The sequence below is a fragment of the Myotis daubentonii genome, chromosome 7 (assembly GCF_963259705.1).
Source record: "Myotis daubentonii chromosome 7, mMyoDau2.1, whole genome shotgun sequence".
NCBI lineage: Eukaryota > Metazoa > Chordata > Mammalia > Chiroptera > Vespertilionidae > Myotis > Myotis daubentonii.
This window is the reverse complement of record NC_081846.1, coordinates 40273402-40292860: the sequence shown is the minus strand read 5'-3', so window position 1 is coordinate 40292860 and position 19459 is coordinate 40273402. Positions and strand designations below refer to the sequence as shown.

Genomic DNA, 19459 nt, shown 5'->3' with positions numbered 1-19459 from the left:
GTGGGGGCAAGGCAGTGCAATTGAGGAGGCAGAAAGCAATGTTGTGCACATGCAATGGTTTTATTTTGTAGTTTAAAATTCAAAATGAGAAGTGTAACCATTATGTCTATGCTTCCAATTATATGAGGAAATGATATGCTGATAGATGTGACAATAATTTACTTTGGTGAGGGAAGAACAATATCTTGTTTTCTAGTTTGAGCCTACATTAGCCTATTTTCTATTATAAGCCTACATCCCTGGATTTATCCCCCATTCTGCCTTTCGGTGCCTTCTGTCTCTGATCCTGAACTCAAGCTGTTCTTACTGGACCAGTCTTCTGTTTTTATACTCTTAAGTCAGACTATTTGAAATCCATCTCCAGGGAAATCACTTTGGTTAACTCCGTATCATCCCAAACTTGACACCTTACCATTATGCCCACCCAGACTTCATTTGTGTTTACACACTATTTACTAGAGGCCCGGTGCATGAATTCGTGCATGGGTGGGGTTCCTCAGCCTGGCCGGCGATGCGAGCCCATCGGGGCCCTCTCGCCCAGTCCTGATTGGGCCAATGAGGGCGGCAGGCCAGGGGGAGGGGCCGCGGGAGACTGGCTGTGGGAGCACACTGACCACCAGGGGGCAGCTCCTGCATTGAGCATCTGCCCCCTGGTGGCCCGTGCACATCATAGCGACCAGTTGACCGGTCATTCGGTCAACCAGTGGTAATGGTTGCTTAGGCCTTTATATATATAGATGTACCCATGCCTGTGTTGTTTGGCCTAAGAATGTATCTAGATAATGGCTAGATTTGTAAACAGATTTGCAGTTTCTAAAGGTGTTTAAATATTCTAAAACTTAATTACAGAAACTCTGTCACCTAATAAAATGCTATATACATGAAACAATGAACACGTAATAAGGAGAAAGATAATAAAAAAGCTACAATTTTGTAGGGCAATAGTTCTAAAATGCTACCACTCACCTGTCTCTGAAATTAGTTTTTCTCCCCAAAAGAATATATTTATACACTTCTAATATATTTTTTATTTTAAATTCTATTCTTTATTGTTTAAAGTATTACATAAGTCTCCTTTTCCCCTCATTGACCTCTCCCTGGCCGCCCCCAACCCCCACTGTCTGTGTCCACTGGTTATGCTCATATGCGTGCATACAAGTCCTTTTGGTTGGATATTTAATAACCATTGACTCTTGCTATTTATCTAGATCTGGTTGGGAGGAGGGGTGGAGGAGAGAAGTACATGCTGTAGTCTTGAGAAAATTAAAATCTTATTGAGAAAATAAAAAGCAATGCTCATATAATTTTAGGCCAAGTTGCATTAAATCTTCAGTCAGAATAGAGGCAGGAGTGATCAATATGACCTCAAGAGTTGCCTTGGATGAGATGAGAACACTGCTGGTCAGGATCTGACTGTATGTAAAGGAGAATAAATTGGGCCTAAAACACAGAGAGAAGTGGTGGCTGAAGATACAGTCAGGGGTGTCATCACCCTAAACAAAACCTGATGTCATGAAAGTTTGTACCATGGAGACTGTGTGGAGGGGAGTTTAAAAAGAAAATGAATGAGTGAAAAATAAAGAGAGAATAGTTCAAAAATCTCAGATCAAAGGATGCTGACTAAGAAAGGAAGAGGCTGTAGGAAGCAACTAAAACTGTTTTCTAGAAAGAAAGATTTGAAGGACTTTGAAGACAGAATACAAAGAGCCTGCAATTAGCCTGACTGGCGTGGCTCAGTGGTTGAGCATCGACTTAAGAACCAGAAGGTCACAGTTTGATTCCTGGTCAGGGCACATGCCCAGGTTGCAGGCTCAATCCCCAGTGTGGGGCGTGCAGGAGGCGGCCAACTGATGATTCTCTCTCATCATTGGTGTTTCTATCTCTCTCTCCCTCTCCCTTCCTCTCTGAAATCAATAAAAATATCTTTTAAAAAAAAACAGAGTCTGCAATTAAGGAGAAGAAGGGTAACTATGACAGTGAGCTTCCAGAAGAAGGAGACAGGGATGGGATGTAGAATATAGTGGACAAGAAAGTTTTAGAGGAAGAGAAAGCCTTAGAGCTAGGGATGCAGAGAGCTGCTGGGAAAAGTTGGAGGCCTAGGAGGGAGCTCAGCCCATATGGTTTCCATCCTTTTCATTATGTGGTAGGTGAGATCAGCTCCTGAAGGCAAAGAGGAAGTGGGGGTAGATGAGAATGTCCCAGGTAACAATGGTAGTGAGTGTTACAGGGTGTCAGCGCTATCTTAATTAGCAATGATTGCACTCTGCTATGCTATGTGTGTTAAATCTTATATATGTAAGTTATTCTTATATTGCAAGATTTTAAATTTTACATACAATTTATAAATTTTATATAAAGAGATAGCTATACCTTCTCCCTTGAGGTCACAAAGTATAAACAATATAAAGACTAGATATATTTAAAGATCTGGAAGGAAATCCCAGTTTTCACTTTTTTACAATTTTTAAAAAATTCTGAGTCAACCAACTTTTTAAAAAAATTAGTAACTGAGGTTATTACACAATACTAAGAAATAAAAAAGCAGTGGTGTTAGTCACTTGGGTTGGCAGAGCTTTATAAGTAACATACAATTTTACAAGTAATATCAGAGAGCTAACATTAACTTCTTGACAAAGGTAACCATGTTTTAAAGTATGGAGCAACCCCTACTTTAATTGCAAGTCTCTATGACCTTCTATATATCAGGAAACTGTTCAAAAACTGCAAAGTAAGTATGAAGCATCTCTGAGCATAGTCACTTTTAGATTTAAACCAAAGAACAGACTGCTACACACCATGCTCATTGATTTCCATCTTTCCTCCATGAGACAGAAGCTATGAAGGATATAACTTAGTTATCCTTGCTGGGGGTATAGGAAAACCCACCCACATAAAAGGGTGTAAAACAACTAATATTAAGCTTGAAGAACATGTACTCTTAGACCAATCTTGGGGAAATTTGTAGCCAATTTTTTTTTTGAGGGACTCTGCTTAATTATTAAAATAAATATTTACATGGAAATACAGTTATTTTAGTTCTTCACATTTTCACACTTAAAAGAGACACAGATTTTCTTTCTTTTTTTATTGCTTAAAGTAGTACAAAGGGTATTACATATGTGTCCATTTCCCCCCCCCCCCCGCCCTAGACAGTCCCCTAGCCTCCCCTATCCCCCAGTGTCTTATGTCCATTGGTTATGCTTATATGCATGCACACAAGTCCTTTGGTTGATCTCTTACCCCCCTACCTCCTGCCCCCCAACCCTCCCCGGCCTTCCCGCTGCAGTTTGACAATCTGTTTGAGGCAGCTCTGCCTCTGTATCTATTATTGTTCAAGAGTTTATAATGGTCTCTATTATCCATGAGTGAGTGAGATCATGTGGTATTTTTCCTTCATTGACTGGCTTATTTCACTTAGCATAATGCTCTCCAGTTCCATCCATGACGTTGCAAATGGTATGAGTTCCTTCCTTTTTAGAGCAGTATAGTATTCCATCGTGTTGATGTACCACAGTTTTCTAATCCATTCATCTGCTGATGGGCACTTAGGCTGTTTCCAGATCTTAGCTATGGTGAATTGTGCTGCTATGAACATAGGGGTGCATATATCCTTTCTGATTGGTGTTTCTGGTTTCTTGGGATATATTCCTAGAAGTGGGATCACAGGGTCAAATGGGAGTTCCATTTTCAGTTTTTTGAGGAAACTCCATACTGTCTTCCATAGTGGCTGCACCAGTCTGCATTCCCACCAGCAGTGCACAAGTGTTCCTTTTTCTCCACATCCTCTCCAGCACTTGTCGTTTGTTGATTTGTTGATGATAGCCAGTCTGACAGGTGTGAGATGGTACCTCATTGTTGTTTTGATTTGCATCTCTCGGATGATTAGTGACTTTGAGCATGTTTTCATATGTCTCTTGGCTTTCTGAATGTCCTCTTTTGAAAGGTGTCTATTTAGGTCCTTTGCGAGACACAGATTTTCCTTCATGTTTTCAGCAGTGGAGTTGGTAAAGATCCTGCCTGTTTCATATGAAATGTATTACTTTCGATTACTCTTCACAACAGCCACCTGGAAGATCATTCCATCACTTTTGAAGGACTGGTTGGGTTGGCATCTGCAATGGTAGCCAAATAAATGAGATTTCTGTGTAGCACATGCTGGTACTGGACGCACTCGTTCGCCCGGCCTTTGTTCTGATACTCCACGATACAGCGGATCAGCTGGTCATTCTCCTCCAGGAGCCGCTGGATGGTCTCCTGATTGACTTGCGCCTTGCCTCACAGTCAGTCTGGTACGAAGGCCACCGACATCCCGGGAAGCCAAGTCGGAACCGGGTCCCAGGCCCCGGAAACCCCCGCGCCACCAGAGCAGAGCCAACAAGCAGCTCCACACCTGTAGCCAATTTCTAAATAATCATCGGCTGACTAGAAATCAAACTTCCTAGTATTTCTTTTACCTTCCTTAAAGGATTGCTTCATTATGTTTTATGTGCATTATAATTTCAGGAACAGTGTCCAAGTTGCTTCTATTTCAATGAAGTGAGAGATAGATGCCTGGCTTTTATCTCTCAAGGCTTCCTAAATCTCTTCAGTTTTGTGTGATTAGAGTCAGTCATTGAACTGCTTGAAGCACAAAAATTTATTTTAGTCATCCTCCTGGGCTGCTATTTTACCAATAAAGCTTCAGTTATCACAAATTGTAGTTGCTCCCAGAAATGGAGAGGGTCACTTTACGAAAGAGTTTACTGACTTGAAGTTTGTAGTTTACTTGTCTGAAGATTATGCAAAAGTCCTGACATATGGATTTGAACATTCACTTTTTAAAATATTTTATTAGCTCCTTTGGGTCCTAGACGAGGGAGCTATCCCCCTTGGGGAACATCGGGGCTGTCTTCATTACTTAGTACTGAAAATGGCATTTCTTATTGGCTGTGGGTTTCCCCCCTTCTCTGTGCACATGCATGATAAGGAGAAGGTCTCACCCTATGATGTACCTACCATCCATCCTATTCCTTCCAGCAGCATGCTATGCCATGCAAATGCACTACACCAGGGAAACAGCCTTGAAATGATTCATTAAGAAGAATATTAAAATAAAATTGTACTTGTCTCCTCCCATCTTGTGGGGAAGGGGAACAGCTTGCCTCATCAAAAATTCAGGAGTATTGCCTTGGAGCAGCCTAACTAGTTTTGGAGTTTCTTATTTAGTCAACATGCAAATTACAATCTCTCTCAAAAGGCTTGAATTTGGACAAAGAATGATGACCAAGAAAATGGAAATAATTCCATTTTCATATATGTACATGAAATATACCTATAACATATAGATATAAGACTGCAGACATTGTCACTCAAAATCTCCACCCCATTCAGGCTGAACAGAGTAGGGGGAACACATCAGCATTAAATGCCAAAAGGGCTGCATTGCAAGTCTGCCTCCATCTTCTGCTCACTGTGTCTTCATTTAAGATATTTAATCTCAAAGCATATCTGAAAAATGAAGACAGTAGAATTCTTCAGAGGATTCAAGTAAATTCGAAGCACAATATCATATGTAAAATGACTAGAACAACTGTCTGGTACATAATGCTGTATAAATGTTAACTACATCTTATTATCAGTGTATCTTTGAGAATGGGGTAAAAATATCCCTAACCTGAAACCCTTCTTATTATAACTAATTATTTCACATAAGTAACTATTTATCTCTACAATATGATCTCTGATCTTAAGTGACACTCCTTTCTTTCCATTTTGTTATAAAAATTTTAAAGCAAACACAAAAGAGAATAGTTTTGATATCATCCTGTTTTAATAATTATCATGTGTTTCACTTGCCATTTCTCCTCCCTCACAGATTATTTTAAAGCAAATCCCATCAAATAACATGTCACCCAAAGTGTTTCAGTATATCTCTAAAAGATGTGCATTTCAAGAAACACAATACTGTTATGTACCTATCAATATTGTTAAATAATTCCTTATTATCATTAGAAATACAGTCAGCATTCAAATTTCCCCAACTGTCATATGCATGTTTTTGTGGGGGAGTTGTTTGTTTGTTTGTTTGTTTAAATGTTTTTATTGATTTAAGAGAGAGGAAAGGAGAGGGAGAGAGAGTTAGAAACATCAATGATGAGAGAGAATCATTGATGAGCTGCTCCTGCAAGCCCCCTATCCGAGATTGAGTCCACAACCCAGGCATATGCCCTGACCAGGATTCTATCTGTGACCTCCTGGTTCTCGGGTCAATGCTCAATCACTGAGCCACACCAGCCGGGCATGTTTTTGTTTTTTTTTTAATTTAACATTTTGTTGAATCAGGATCTGAAAAAGGCCCATACACTGCAATTAGTTGATATGTCTTTTAAGATTATTATACACTGTAATTTCATTTCATGTCTTTTTTATCATTTGCAATTTACTTGTTTCAGAAACTAGGCTGTTGGTACTACGTTAGCACTCTCCACATGCTAAACTTTTCTGATTGCATCTCGACAGTGTCTTTTAATGCATATTTCTGGTTTGCTTTTCTTTCTGTAAACTGGTAATGATATGTTGTTATTAATAGAGTGCCCTCTGCATCCCTACCTGTGATCGGTGAAAGTGGAGTTCTTGGAGGGCCATGGGGAAACGAATTTCCTGAGGCCCCCCTGGGAGGATGCGGTATCATGGAAAACTTTGATGATGTAAAATTAAGGGGGTTCCCTTCCAAGGACCCAACTCCCTCTGTCCCACCATGGAAAAAGTACAATCTTGTCTTCAGTGGGGCTAGGATTAAGGACAATGCCCAGAGTCTCCACTCCATATTAAAGCACAGTACAATCCAGCATCTAGCTGGGTTAGCTTGTGTTCCCAGCTGTAGTCCACTGTGTGTGGGGTCTGAATGGCCATCGCTATGAAGCTGCTTAAGGCTACATGACTATGGAGGTGCATGGGTGAGTGCTGGTCACAGACCAATCGAGAAACAAGAACAAACAAGCAGGCAAGAACAAAGCAAGACAGAAGAGAGGAACTCTTCGGGATTATAACCAGGAGCTTAACCAGTTAACCCTTAAGAATTCAAGTGCTTGGAGAAACTAAGATGGCGGCATAGATAAACACCGGGAAATTGCCTCCTCCCACAACAATTGAAAAACACCTCAAAGGACAGAGCAGACATCATCTAGAACAACAGGAACGCTGGCTGAGTGTAAATTCTACAACTAGAAGGAAAGAAAAGCACACTGAGAGCCAGAGGAGCTGCAGAGGTGAAGTGCAGAGGTACGGCGGCTCGCCAGCGCGCGGAAAGTGGGTGGCACCTGAGGACGCGGCTGTCTTTTTGAATCACAAGCTCCCGACTTCTCTGAACTCCGGTTCCGGGAAGTCTCTGGGGACCCAGGACTCATACCGGGAGAAGCTGCACTGTCGGGCGGCGGGCGAACTTGAGGACGGCTTTCCCTCAGAGGTGCTTGCAGTAATTATCGGGTCACTGAGACTGGGGACTCCTTAGGGCTGGGCGGAGAATCAGCCATAGCTCTTTGCTCCGTCCTTTGATTCCCTGAGACCCCGCCCCACCCAGGCTGCGGCAGAGGCTTTTGCATGTGAATGTACCGGCCCTTTGCAAACTGATAATTACCTAACTGCAGCTGAGCCAGGCAGACCCGGAACTTCCAAGAGAAGGCCCAAGGCCCCGCAGCTTGCATTGCTTCACAGCTGAGCCTCTTCGTGGATCCTGCTGTGTGGCCTCAGGCAGAGGCTGAATTAGCACCTCCTTAGATCCAGGAGCCACTGTACCCAGTGGTCAGATTGCAACCCCTCAGATCCATAAGGGACACACTCGGGGAGCAGACTCAGTGAGCACCAAAGCCCCACTGAAGCAAGTCTTGCCCCAGAAGGGTGTCTTCAGCACAGAAGTTCTCCCACTCCAGACACAGCTGATTCTCACAGCCAATTGCCCTGGAGGTCAATTCCTCCCAGTGATCCTACAACAACCAAGGCACCAAGAGTGCACCAAGAGTGTCCACCTCAGGTAACTGGGGAGGCTGAGCCACTGGGCCCTACAGGACACCTGGCGCACAGGGCCACTCTATCAACACAGGGAAGCAGCCAAAATGCGGAGACAAAGAAACAGATCACAAATGGCAGAAATGGAGGAAAGCAAACGACTGGATATAGAGTTCAAGGCCACGTTTATAAGGTTTTTCAAGAATTTTATGGAAACCGCCGATAAATTTAATGAATCCCTCAATAAGTATAGTGAGACCATGGAGGACATGAAAAAGGACCAACTAGAAATTAAGCATACACTGACTGAAATAAAGAATAATTTACAGAGATCCAACAGCAGACAAGAGGATCCCAAGAATCAAGTCAAAGATTTGAAATACAAAGAAACAAAAAATACCCAACATAAAAGAAAAAAGAAAAGAGATTCCAAAAATATGAAGATAGTGTAAGGAACCTCTGGGACAACTTCAAGCGTACCAACATCAGAATTATAGGGGTACCAGAAGGAGAGAGAGGGCAAGATATTGAAAACCTTTTTGAAGAAATGACAGAAAACTTCCCCTACCTGGTGAAAGAAATGGACTTACAAGTCCAGGAAGTGCAGAGAACCCCAAACAAAAGGAATCCAAAGAGGACCACACCAAGACACATCATAATTAAAATGACAAGGGCAAAAGACAAAGAGAGAATCTTAAAAGCAGCAAGAGAAAGACAGTCAGTTACCTACAAGGGAGTACCCATACGACTGTCAGCTGATTTCTCAACAGAAACCATGCAGGCCAGAAGAGAGTGGCAAGAAATATTCAGAGTGATGAATAGCAAGAACCTGCAACCAAGATTACTTTATCCAGCAAAGCTATCATTCAGAATAGAAGGTCAGATAAAGAGCTTCACGGATAAGTAAAAGCTAAAGGAGTTCATCACCACCAAACCAGCATTATATGAAATGCTGAAAGGTATTCTTTAAGAAGAGGAAGAAGAATAAGGAACTCTTACCATTTGCCACAGCATGGATGGAACTGGAGAGTGGATAAATACCACAGGATCTCACTCATTTGTGGAATATAATGAACAACATAAACTGATGAACAAGGACTGATCCAGAGATGGAGAGGCATTGATTGGACTGTCGGGCCTTGGAGGGAAGGTAGGGGAGGGGAGGGGTAAGGGGGAAAGATCAACCAAAGAACTTTTATGCAAGCATATAGGCCTAATCAATGGACACGGACAACGGGGGGGGTGAGGGCATGAGCGGGGGGGGGGGGAGGGGTAGAGGGTAACATGGGGACAAGGACACATATGTAATATCTTAATCAATAAAAAATATATTAAAAAAAAAAGAATTCAAGTGCTTGCAGTGGCTTCACCTCCCTAGCAAATTATCTTTTTCTAAGGTTAGACTGACAGGTGAACTCCTTCCCTACATCGCCCCAACTCACCACACATGTGTGCATCACCCGCTTTGTTGGATCCCTTCTCTCAGTGATTTGCAGGTAATGAACCTGTGGTTCCCTGGGGAGTGCGATGTTGCAGCTTCCTGGTGAAGCTGCTCAGATGACCATGCTTATAATGTCTGGCCTCCCCTTTGCTCTCCTTTGATTATTAATATTAATAACTAGCTAATTACAATAACAATGTAAAGGCCTGATAAAATTGAGGTCTAATCTTTTTCATAAGTAGGTCATGGGTGATACTGTGGAGTTCCATCAGGTAGCACATGGTGCCGTCTTGTCCATCGGGTAGCACATGATGCCGTCTCCTCTCTCTTTTTGTGATGTGATGTTAGCAGCTACTTGGTGGGCATTACCTGAATCCACTATTACAAAATGAAAACATTCTAGTTATATCATTCATTCTCCATTTTGTTTTTGTTGTTGTTAATCCTCATCTCAGGATATTTTTCCATTGATCTTTAGAGAGAGTGGAAGGGAGAGGGAAAGACAGAGAAATATTCATGTGAGAGAGACACATCGATTGGTTGCCTACTGCATGCACCCGGACCAGGGCTGGGGAACCTGCAACCAAGTGAAACACATGATCGAAATCAAACCCGGGATCCTTCAATTCGAGGGCCAACGCTCTATCACTGAGCCAAACTGGCTAGGCTCATTCTCCATTTTATTAGCTAGTATAGTCCTACAAAAAGAAAATCCTCACATCAATTCTTGATTATCAACTTTGGATCTCCTGAAAATGTAGAAAAATTGCTTCATTTCTTCCCTTTATTTTTTTCAAAATACTGAGTTCGTTCGCTAGCATTCTGAACAGGTGGCCATTGAGGGGCCTAGTTTTGTTTTGTTTTTCTTTAAGTATCATTAGAAACTTGTGTGTTTTATCATATCTGATGTGTTTCAATCCATTACAGAGATTACTCTACTGATAATAAAAGTATTACCTTTGTTTAGTGAGTCCTTTTGACACAAGCCTAGTAGTCTACATTGTTCTTACTTTCCACCTCATCTTTTATTTCCTGATCAACCATTTCTCTAAGGACCCTACTTCCTTTAAGGTGGAAATGGCATTTAGATACCACCATATGGTGGCTAGGGCTGCTCATTGTTATGCAATTAGTTTCTAAGCCTTTTCAGTGACAGAGCTAGAAAATACATTTTAAAAATGTATCACAGGATCATACTGATGTTGTAATTCAAATTCAGGACTAGAAGGTTTCTATTAACCCTGTTCGTCTTCAGTGATCATCTTTTTATCTTCCTACTCTAATGTCTCAAATTCCCATTTTCAAGGGCACCAACATAATTACTCATCTATTTTCTCTCACAATACTAGTCTCAGGATCACAATATGATTTCTACCTCCCCACCCCCCACCAATACACTTTACAGTAAATATTTTCTATTCTGTTTGCATTCCTTTAGTTCTTAGGGTATATATCCCTAGTTATAGTCAAATTAGCATGATTTAGTTTTCAGAAGTTTTTTTCTGTATGGTTATGTTACAGATTTGTTAAGTAGGTTATTGGTTTCACATTGTTTTTGACTTTTAGGGATTTCTTTTTACATTTAATTTTTTTTTAATCCTCACTTCAGAATATTTTTTCCACTGATTTTTAGAGAGAGTGAAAGGGAGGACAGAAAGGGGTGGAGGGGGGGGGAGAGAGAGAGAGAAAGAAATAAAGAGAGAGAGAAACATTGATGTGAGAGACACACATCAATTGTTTGCCTCCTGCACCCACCCCGACCAAAGGGGGCTGGGGATTGAACTTGCAACTGAGGTATGTGCCTTGACTGGGAATCAAACCCATGACCCTTTGGTCTGAGGGCCAATGCTCTAACCACTGAATAACCAGCCAGAGGCTACATTTACTTTTTAAATAATTATTTAAAATATTTACATTGCTCCAAATCATATCTACAAAAAAAGGTATACTCAAAAAATTCTACTACTTGTTCCACCTTCCACTATAAAAATTATATTTAATAGTTCATCCATTCAACTTTTTATATAAATACACCTCCTTCTTTTAAGAATAATAGTGGTAGTATACTATGCATACATGTATCCAACTTCTTGATTTCACTCAATAGTTCATGCATCTTATCACTTTCATTCATTATTATACTTAACTGCTTATGCTAGTTAAGATAATGTGATGATCATCAGATATTACTGTCATGTGTGTGAGATTCAGCAATGTAGTCTAAATTTTAAAAAGGCATCCTGCTTCATGTCTAATGACCCAGTAATGATCAGTTTAAAAAGCATACTTTTTAACCTCCTTCACCTATTTTTATTCACTTTTGAAAGTTAAAAAGTACAAACTTCCAGTCATAAAATAAGTCCTTGGGAGGTAATATAAAGCATGGTGATAATAATAAATAATACTGTATTACATATTTAAAAGTTGCTGAGAACAGATATTACAAGTTCTCATCACAAGAAAAAAAAATTGTAACTATGTGTAGAGACAAATGTTAACCAGACTTATTGTAGTGATCATTTTGCAATCCAGTTGGCCCTTGAACAACATGAGTGTTAAGGGCAATCTCTGCACAGAAAATCTGGGTATAACTTCTGAGTCCTCCAAAACTTAACTAGTCATCTCTTTGTATCATGGAAGGGATTGGTTCCAGGGCCCCCCGCAGATACCAAAACCTTCAGGTGCTCAAGTCCCTCATATAAAACATGCAACGGGCACAGGAATTGCCTTTGGTATATACATAGAATTGGTCCTCCATATCTGCAGATTCCAACCAGATCAAAAATACTGTTTTCATTGCATAGTTGGTTGAACTCATAGATGTGAAACCTGGGTGTATGGAAGGCTGACTCTATATGTATTTTTAGAAAATTCATGTAAAGGTGGACCCATGAAGTTCAAACCATGTTGTTTAAGGGCAACATATACAAATATTGAATCATTATGGCATACACTGTTATATGTCAATTATCCTGTATAATAAAAGGCTAATATACAAATTGTCCCCTCAGGCGGGAGTTTGACAGACCAGCAGTTAGATGTGCGCTGACCACCAGGGGACGGTGCAGAACATGGCAGGCACCAGCGATGCGGTGCTGGCAGGAGGCAGCAGTGGAGGCACTGCTGGCCCTGATGTGCCCCGGTAAGAGCAGCACTGCGGTGGGATGGTAGAGCAGGTGAGTGAGTAGGCAGCACCAAGCCAAGACGGGTGCAAATGGGGGGCCCCAATCACCACACGCGTTGCCCCACAGACAGGCCCTGATCACCGGTCAGTTTAGGGGCCCTACCCATGCACAAATTTCGTGCACTAGATATGCTGGTTTATTGAGGACTCTAGTACCTCAATAAAACAGCATATCTTACTCCCTCATTTAAGGTGCCAGTCAGTGTAAAAAGGAAAACTTATAAAGCTATTTCTCTTAAAAACTGGCTGTTTCTGTTAGAGCCAGTGTTGTATTCCTTTACATGAAAATCTGCCAGAAATCTGTATATGAATTCTCTTATTCCCTTTAAGCATTTGTAAGAACAAATATCCCATTAACTAAAATCTTGCAAAGAGCTCCAGAATGCATGTAATTTATTTTCATTTTTACCAGTTTCTTGTTTGTAGAAATTCGATAATGGGAAAATTCAGTGTCCAAAGAACTGAATAAAAATTTTAGCTAGCTGCTGACTAGTTGGATGACTTTAGGTAAGTGACCTCACCTTTAAGAAACTTCAGTTTTCTCATCAGTCAAGTGGAGATAATGCTACCTATGCCAGAGTGTTGATGTGACAAAGAAATAATTATTTGGATGCAACAAATAAACCCCAGAACACTCTGCAAATGTAAAGCATAATAAATGGGTAATTAAATGGCTGGTTTAAGATCCTATCTTAAAGCTTAAATTTGTTTAAAATGATGGCAAAATCTGACTGTGAATGAGAGCTTTATAATCATCTAAGCTGCGGTCTGGAAACTGACTTTTGCCTGAACAGAACTCAGTTATAAATATCTGTCTTTGGATTTGACATTCAATTTTGAGATGAATCAAACATCCTTCAGAATTTTAATCTGACATCCAAGAGCTAAAACTCTGGAAGCAGATAAAACATTTTGAAGAGAAAAAAAGGCAACCTGTTAATCTTAAGTGACTTTTAATTCCAACTCTGATTATTCAATAAAGAAAACCCATATTCAGAAAGAAATTCATTTTTGAAAATGCATCTCTAAAGCTTTTACATAATCTAAGTTGGAGAAGAAATGGATCTATATTTTATGTTAAGGGGAAATAATACACTAAAATTAAGCACATTTCCTCTTAAAACCTTTAAACAGATATAAATTTCATTAAAGAAAGAATATCCTACCTAATAATAGACAAAGATGGTAAATGACTGTACCTTCGCTACACCTCCCATTGGCTAATCAGCACAATATGCAAATTAGCGGCCAACAAAGATGGAAGCTAATTTGCATACTGCAGGCAGGGCAGGACAGCACGAGCCACCATCCGGGCCCCATGTGCAGCCCCGCCCCAGCTGGGACCCCCGTGTGCCGCCTAAGCCCCGCCCCAGCCAGGACCCCTGTGTGCCGCCTAAGCCCCGCCCCAGCCGGGACCCCCGTGTGCCTCCTAAGCCCCGCCCCAGCCAGGACCCCCGTGTGCCTCCTAAGCCCCGCTGCCAGCCGGGACCCCATGGCAATCCGAGAGCAGGAAAGTGCCGCCCCCGGGTCACCATGGCGATCCAGCCATCAGTGAGCAGGAAAGTGCGGCCTGTATGCAGCACCCAGCAAGGCCTGCTCCTGGGTCACTGTGGAGATCCCAGAGCAGGAAAGTGCGGCCTGCAGGCAGCACCCAGGTGGGCTTGCTCCTGGGTCACATGGCAATCCCAGGGCAGGAAAGTGCGGAGGGCAGGTAGTCCCCAGGTGGGCCTGCTCCTGGGTCGCCATGGCAATCCCAGAGCCAGAAAGTGCGGCTGCAGGCAGCACCCAGGAGGTCCTGCCCCCAGGGCCTCTGTGGCAATCTGGCAATCCATGAGCAGGAAAGCGTGGCCTGCAGGCAGCACCCCACCCTGGCCACAGCTCAAGGGAGAGTACAACATGCAGTTGGGGCCAGGAGCCTGAGAGATCAACACAGAGGGGTGCCTGCTCCAAGCCTCCATGGTGCGGCTGGGGACAGGCCCCCAGCAGAGACACACACACACACACACACACACACACACAGCACCTGCTCTGAGCCTCCTACGCAGCTGGGGGAAGGCCCCCAGTGAGGGGACACACACACACACACACACACACACACACACACACACACGGGACACCTGCTCCAAGCCTCTGCTGCCAGACTGTGGCCGTCAGTAGGACATCCACTGAGGGCTCCCGGACTGTGAGAGGGGCAGGCTGGGCTGAGGGAACCCCAGCCCCCAGTGCACGAATTTTGTGCACCAGGCCTCTAGTCATACTATAAGACCTTTGAATGTGATTCAGCAAATGATAAAACAACAGGAATAAATAAGAGAGTTATGACACTACATTAAAAAGCAGCTATATTCATAGTGGCCTTCTTTGGCTATTACAAATCATACCCACTGAAATCATTCATTCTTGCTAATGAACTCCAAGCATAGTTTCTGTTTATTATTAAAGCTGAAGAAATCTACCTCTCTGTTTTTAAACAGAAATCTGCTTTGGGGGTGCACACTGAAGAGTTATACCTAAGTTCACATGTAAAAATAAATACTGTACATTCAATATTTAACGCTTAGCTTCAGTGACATATTATTTTCCTCTTCCCATTTAAATCCTGCCAACAGCTTTATGTCTAAGCCACTGGTCTAGTCATGCACAGCTCACTGGGGGAGGGGGAGAGGGGTAAAGGAATTTAGTTATTAAACTTGTCAAACACATGCTAAAACAGAAAGAATAGGTCAGTGAGCCTCCACATGGCCATCATCTAGATGTAACAATATCAAGAGCTGCCACATTTACATCATCTTCCCTTTACTGCTTTGTGGGAGCCTTTCAAACAAATCTCAAACTTCAAGCATATTTCAGGATATATCTCTAAAAAGGATGGACATTTTCTTTACATAACTCCAATGTTATTTCCACCATAACAAAACTGCCAGTGGGTCCTTGATTCATTTGTTACCCAGTTCATAATCAAAATTTCCCAGTTCCTTCAAAATAGTCATCTTAGAGATGCTATGTTCAAATTAGAACCAAAATAAAGTCTACACATTACATTTGGATGTTACTTCTCCAAAGCCTGTTTTAATCCAGAAACATACCTACTCCAACTTTCCTCATCCACTGACATGGGTTTTCTCTTGTTGGAGAAACCCTTCCTTTCTTTTAAAAATACATTTCTTAAGTGCCTATTTCTTGCTAGGTGCTATTGCATTTATCACCCAATTTAATTTCAAAATATCCTGAGGGGGTAATGGGGCAGCCACAGCTACTTGTCTACCAAAATTTGGGCTTTCTTCCCCAGGATATGAAGTTGTTTCTGGGAAGCAGCTGCCAACAGAGGCCATACTAAGGAGTGATCATTTGAGCCAGTAGATTAAGGCTGCTATAAAGCACTTCCCAGTGACAAATGCCCCCAGTCACTTCCCCTTACCTAGTGTCAAACGATGGTTGGTAAACAGGAACCCCCAATTTGGGATGCGGCGAAGGAAACTTTTTCCATTGCAAAACAGTTCAACTGTGATACACCATGGCTGTGAGGTGGCCCTGGGCCAGGTTACTCAGTTCTGCTCTGCTCCTCCCTGTTCTACTCCGCTCTGTGCTGACCTGCTTTGCCCTGCACACTGGTCTGCTCCACTCAGCTCCAGCAAGAGATCTTCAATGTTTCAGTTTAGCCAGGGAAATGCAGTCTTCGTTGGAAGAGAAACTGTGCTCTAGCACCAGATGAGAGCTGACTTACACAGGCAGAATTCCCCTCCCCTGATCCCTGATTGGTCCATCTTCATGCAAATAAGGACTCCAAATCCTCCTCACAGTGATTGGTCCAAAAGGCACTATCCTGATTGGTCAAAACAGAGCCACTAGTCAGTGAAGACGTTTTGGGAATATAGCTGTGTAGCACCGATTGGATGAGGAAAGCCTCAGTCTTATTAGTTGAAATAGGATTCCAGAAACTCCTTTATAAGGACTGGCTCAGGTAGCAGCAACACAGCTCAGTGCAGGCATAGGTGGGTAGTTCGGTGAAGGCTTCTCCCTGAAGTGCAATTTGTATGACAGGCCCTGTGCAGAAATGGCTGCTAGGTCTGTCCTTTCTTTCTCTTCTTTCTCTCTTCCTTTTTCTTTCCTTCCTTCCCTCCTTCCTTCCTTCTTCCTTCTTCCTTCTTCCTTCTCTTTCTCTCTTTCTCTTTCTCTCTTTGTGTCTGTCTGTCTCTCTCTTTCTTTCCCCTCCCTCGTTCCCTCCCTCCCTCCCTCTTTTCTTTCTTTTTTTTCTTCTTTTTTTCTTTCTTTCTTTCTTTCTTTCTTTCTTTCTTTCTTTCTTTCTTTCTTTCTTTCTTTCTTTCTCTTTCTTCCTTCCTTTTTCTTTTTTTTTTTATTTGAGACCAGTTAACCACCAGGATTCTATCTTAGTAGGTGTCTTCTACCTCCAAGTGTATACTAGGAATGTACTCCCTGCAAGATTTGTGGGAATATGTGTTCATAAACACACCCTCCCAAGACAATATTCGTAACTCCTAGTCTCTGTGCTAGGACACTGGGAAGGCTGGATTCACTCACCCTCTGCTCTCCCTGGCACCACGGTGCAGCATGAGACAGCAGAACACAGGAGGGAGAACCTGAAATCATAACCGAGCATGGACACCTGGGCAAGGGCAGGCGCTGCAGCTGCGTTCCTCCCACAGCAACCGTGAACACCTTCCTGAGCAGGCAGGCCCTGGAGCCACTCCAGCAGGTCTTCTGTGAAGCAAGAACAAGCTCTCCTGGCTCCCTGGGTCCCTGCCATTGCACCTTCTGTGGCATGGAAGGGAACTTGAGTAATCCATAGATTGCTCCACACAGGTCAGACCCATCCATCAAGCAAGTAATGTCTCAGTTCATTGGAATCTCAGGTCATCGTAGCAGGTTTACAAACAAGAATGGTGTTTTCTGACTTTGGCTATGTGGGAAAGTGTAAACTGAAGAGACCATGTTACAAAGTCTAATTTCCAATCATACTCTATATACTATCTAGACACATTTTTACATTGATTAATTTGTTTTTTACTCATTGTAAAAGTAATTTATATCATTCTAGAGCAGCGGTTCTCAACCTGTGGGTCGCGACCCCTTTGGCGGTCGAACGACCCTTTCACAGGGGTCACTTAAGACCATCCTGCATATCAGATAGTTACATTACGATTCACAACAGTAGCAACATTAAAGTTATGAAGTAGCAACGAAAATAATTTTATGGTTGGGTCACAACATGAGGAACTGTATTTAAAGGGCCAGAAGGTTGAGAACCACTGTTCTAGAGATTTTGAAAAATACAAAGAGCAGAAAAAAATTAGGGGGAAATTCTCTATGTTCCTACCATTCAATGTTAACCACATTTTGTTGTTTATTTTTAGTCTTCTTAAATGTATATATTGTTCTCACTGAATTCTGGTCTGACAGCACATACTTGCTAAAAGTTCAAGTATCTATATATATATATAAAAAGCCAGCGACCATAACGGCCATAATGACCGTAACGATCGGTTGCTATGATGCCCACTATGGCCAGCGAAACCGGCCTGATCAGGGGGTGGGACCGGCTGGCCAACCTCGTGGCCCCTGCCCCCTGCCAGCCTGCCTCTGATCAGACTCTCCCACCCTGATCAAGAGCGCCACCTCCCTTCCCCCTGACCCCATCAGCCGGCCCCAACATGATAGGCCTGCAGTCCCTCCCCCCAGCAGGTCCACCCCTGATCACACACCCCCACTCAAACAGGGGGTGGGGCTGGGCAGCCAAACCTCCTGAAGCCCCTCCCCCTTACCTCCCACCCCTGATCACATCCCAACCCCGATAGGGGGCAGGCTGGCTGGCCAACCTCCTGCAGCCCCATCCCCCAGCCAGCCACACCTCCAATGAACCCCCACCACCCAGATCGGTCCACAGCCCCTCCCCCACCCAGCCCCACCCCAGATTGGCCTCCATCACCCCGATCAGGGGCAGGGCCAGCCGGCCAACCAGCCATGGCTCCTCCCCCAGGCCACTGGCCCCCAATCGGCCCCCCAACCCCAATCAGGGGTGGGGCCCGCCGGCCAATCACCTATGGCCCCTTCTCCCAGCCGGCCCGGCCCTGATCGCCCCGATAGGGGCAGGCCAGCCAGCCAACCTCCCGCCATCTCCTCCTCCCGACAGGCCCAGCCCCGATCTGCCCTGATTTGGGCCAGGCCCGCCGGACCCCACTTGTGCAGGAATTCATGCACTGGGCCTCTGGTATTGATATATTAGAGCTGAATAGGTATCATCTTCCTCAGGATCTGTGATTGATAAACACATTCTCCCAAAACAATGTTCTTAACTCCCTTCTCTGTGCTAAGACAATGGGTCACATTTCTATTATATCACTTCTTCCATTTTAGTTGTGTCGTATCTGTCTCCAATCCACTACATGGTAAATACCAGCAGGATAGAAACTGAATCTCCAGGGCTAATGACACACTGCCTAGTATTTAACAATTTGTGGACTAAAAAATGAAATAAATCAATTACATATCCCACTTTTTTAATATGTTTAAGAGGCAGGTGTATCATTTATATGAGAGGGACCCCTCTAATGCCTCCACCACAGAATCACAGCACTAGAGAGGAACTGAGGCATGGAAAACGGTGACACACAAGGTAATAAAACATATGAAGAAAATGAAGGGAAAGGATCGCAGGGGAAAAGAATCCAAGGGAGAATGTCATACTTTCAAGTAAGAAATTTCTCTGAAATACGAACACATAAAGCAAACCAAACTGTAGATAGTAAGAGGTCATGGATCTGTCACTTTGTTTTTGCACAGAAACATCTCTGGCTGATTAACAGTTAAGCCATTTTCCAGTATTACCAGGGTTG

The 19459-nt window shown here is 43.0% G+C and overlaps 2 protein-coding genes across 3 annotated transcripts in view; both read right to left on the bottom strand.

Annotated features, from left to right (window-relative positions):
- The window catches only part of ZNF385B (zinc finger protein 385B), a 375335-nt gene that overhangs the window by 287004 nt on the left and 68872 nt on the right, over positions 1-19459 (bottom strand). The gene's annotated exons all lie outside the window — the stretch shown is intronic.
- Positions 3971-4323, bottom strand: LOC132237963 (SS18-like protein 2). Its single transcript, XM_059702493.1, is given in 1 exon segment — positions 3971-4323. A coding segment is annotated over 1 exon segment (234 nt). The 5' UTR covers positions 4309-4323; the 3' UTR covers positions 3971-4074.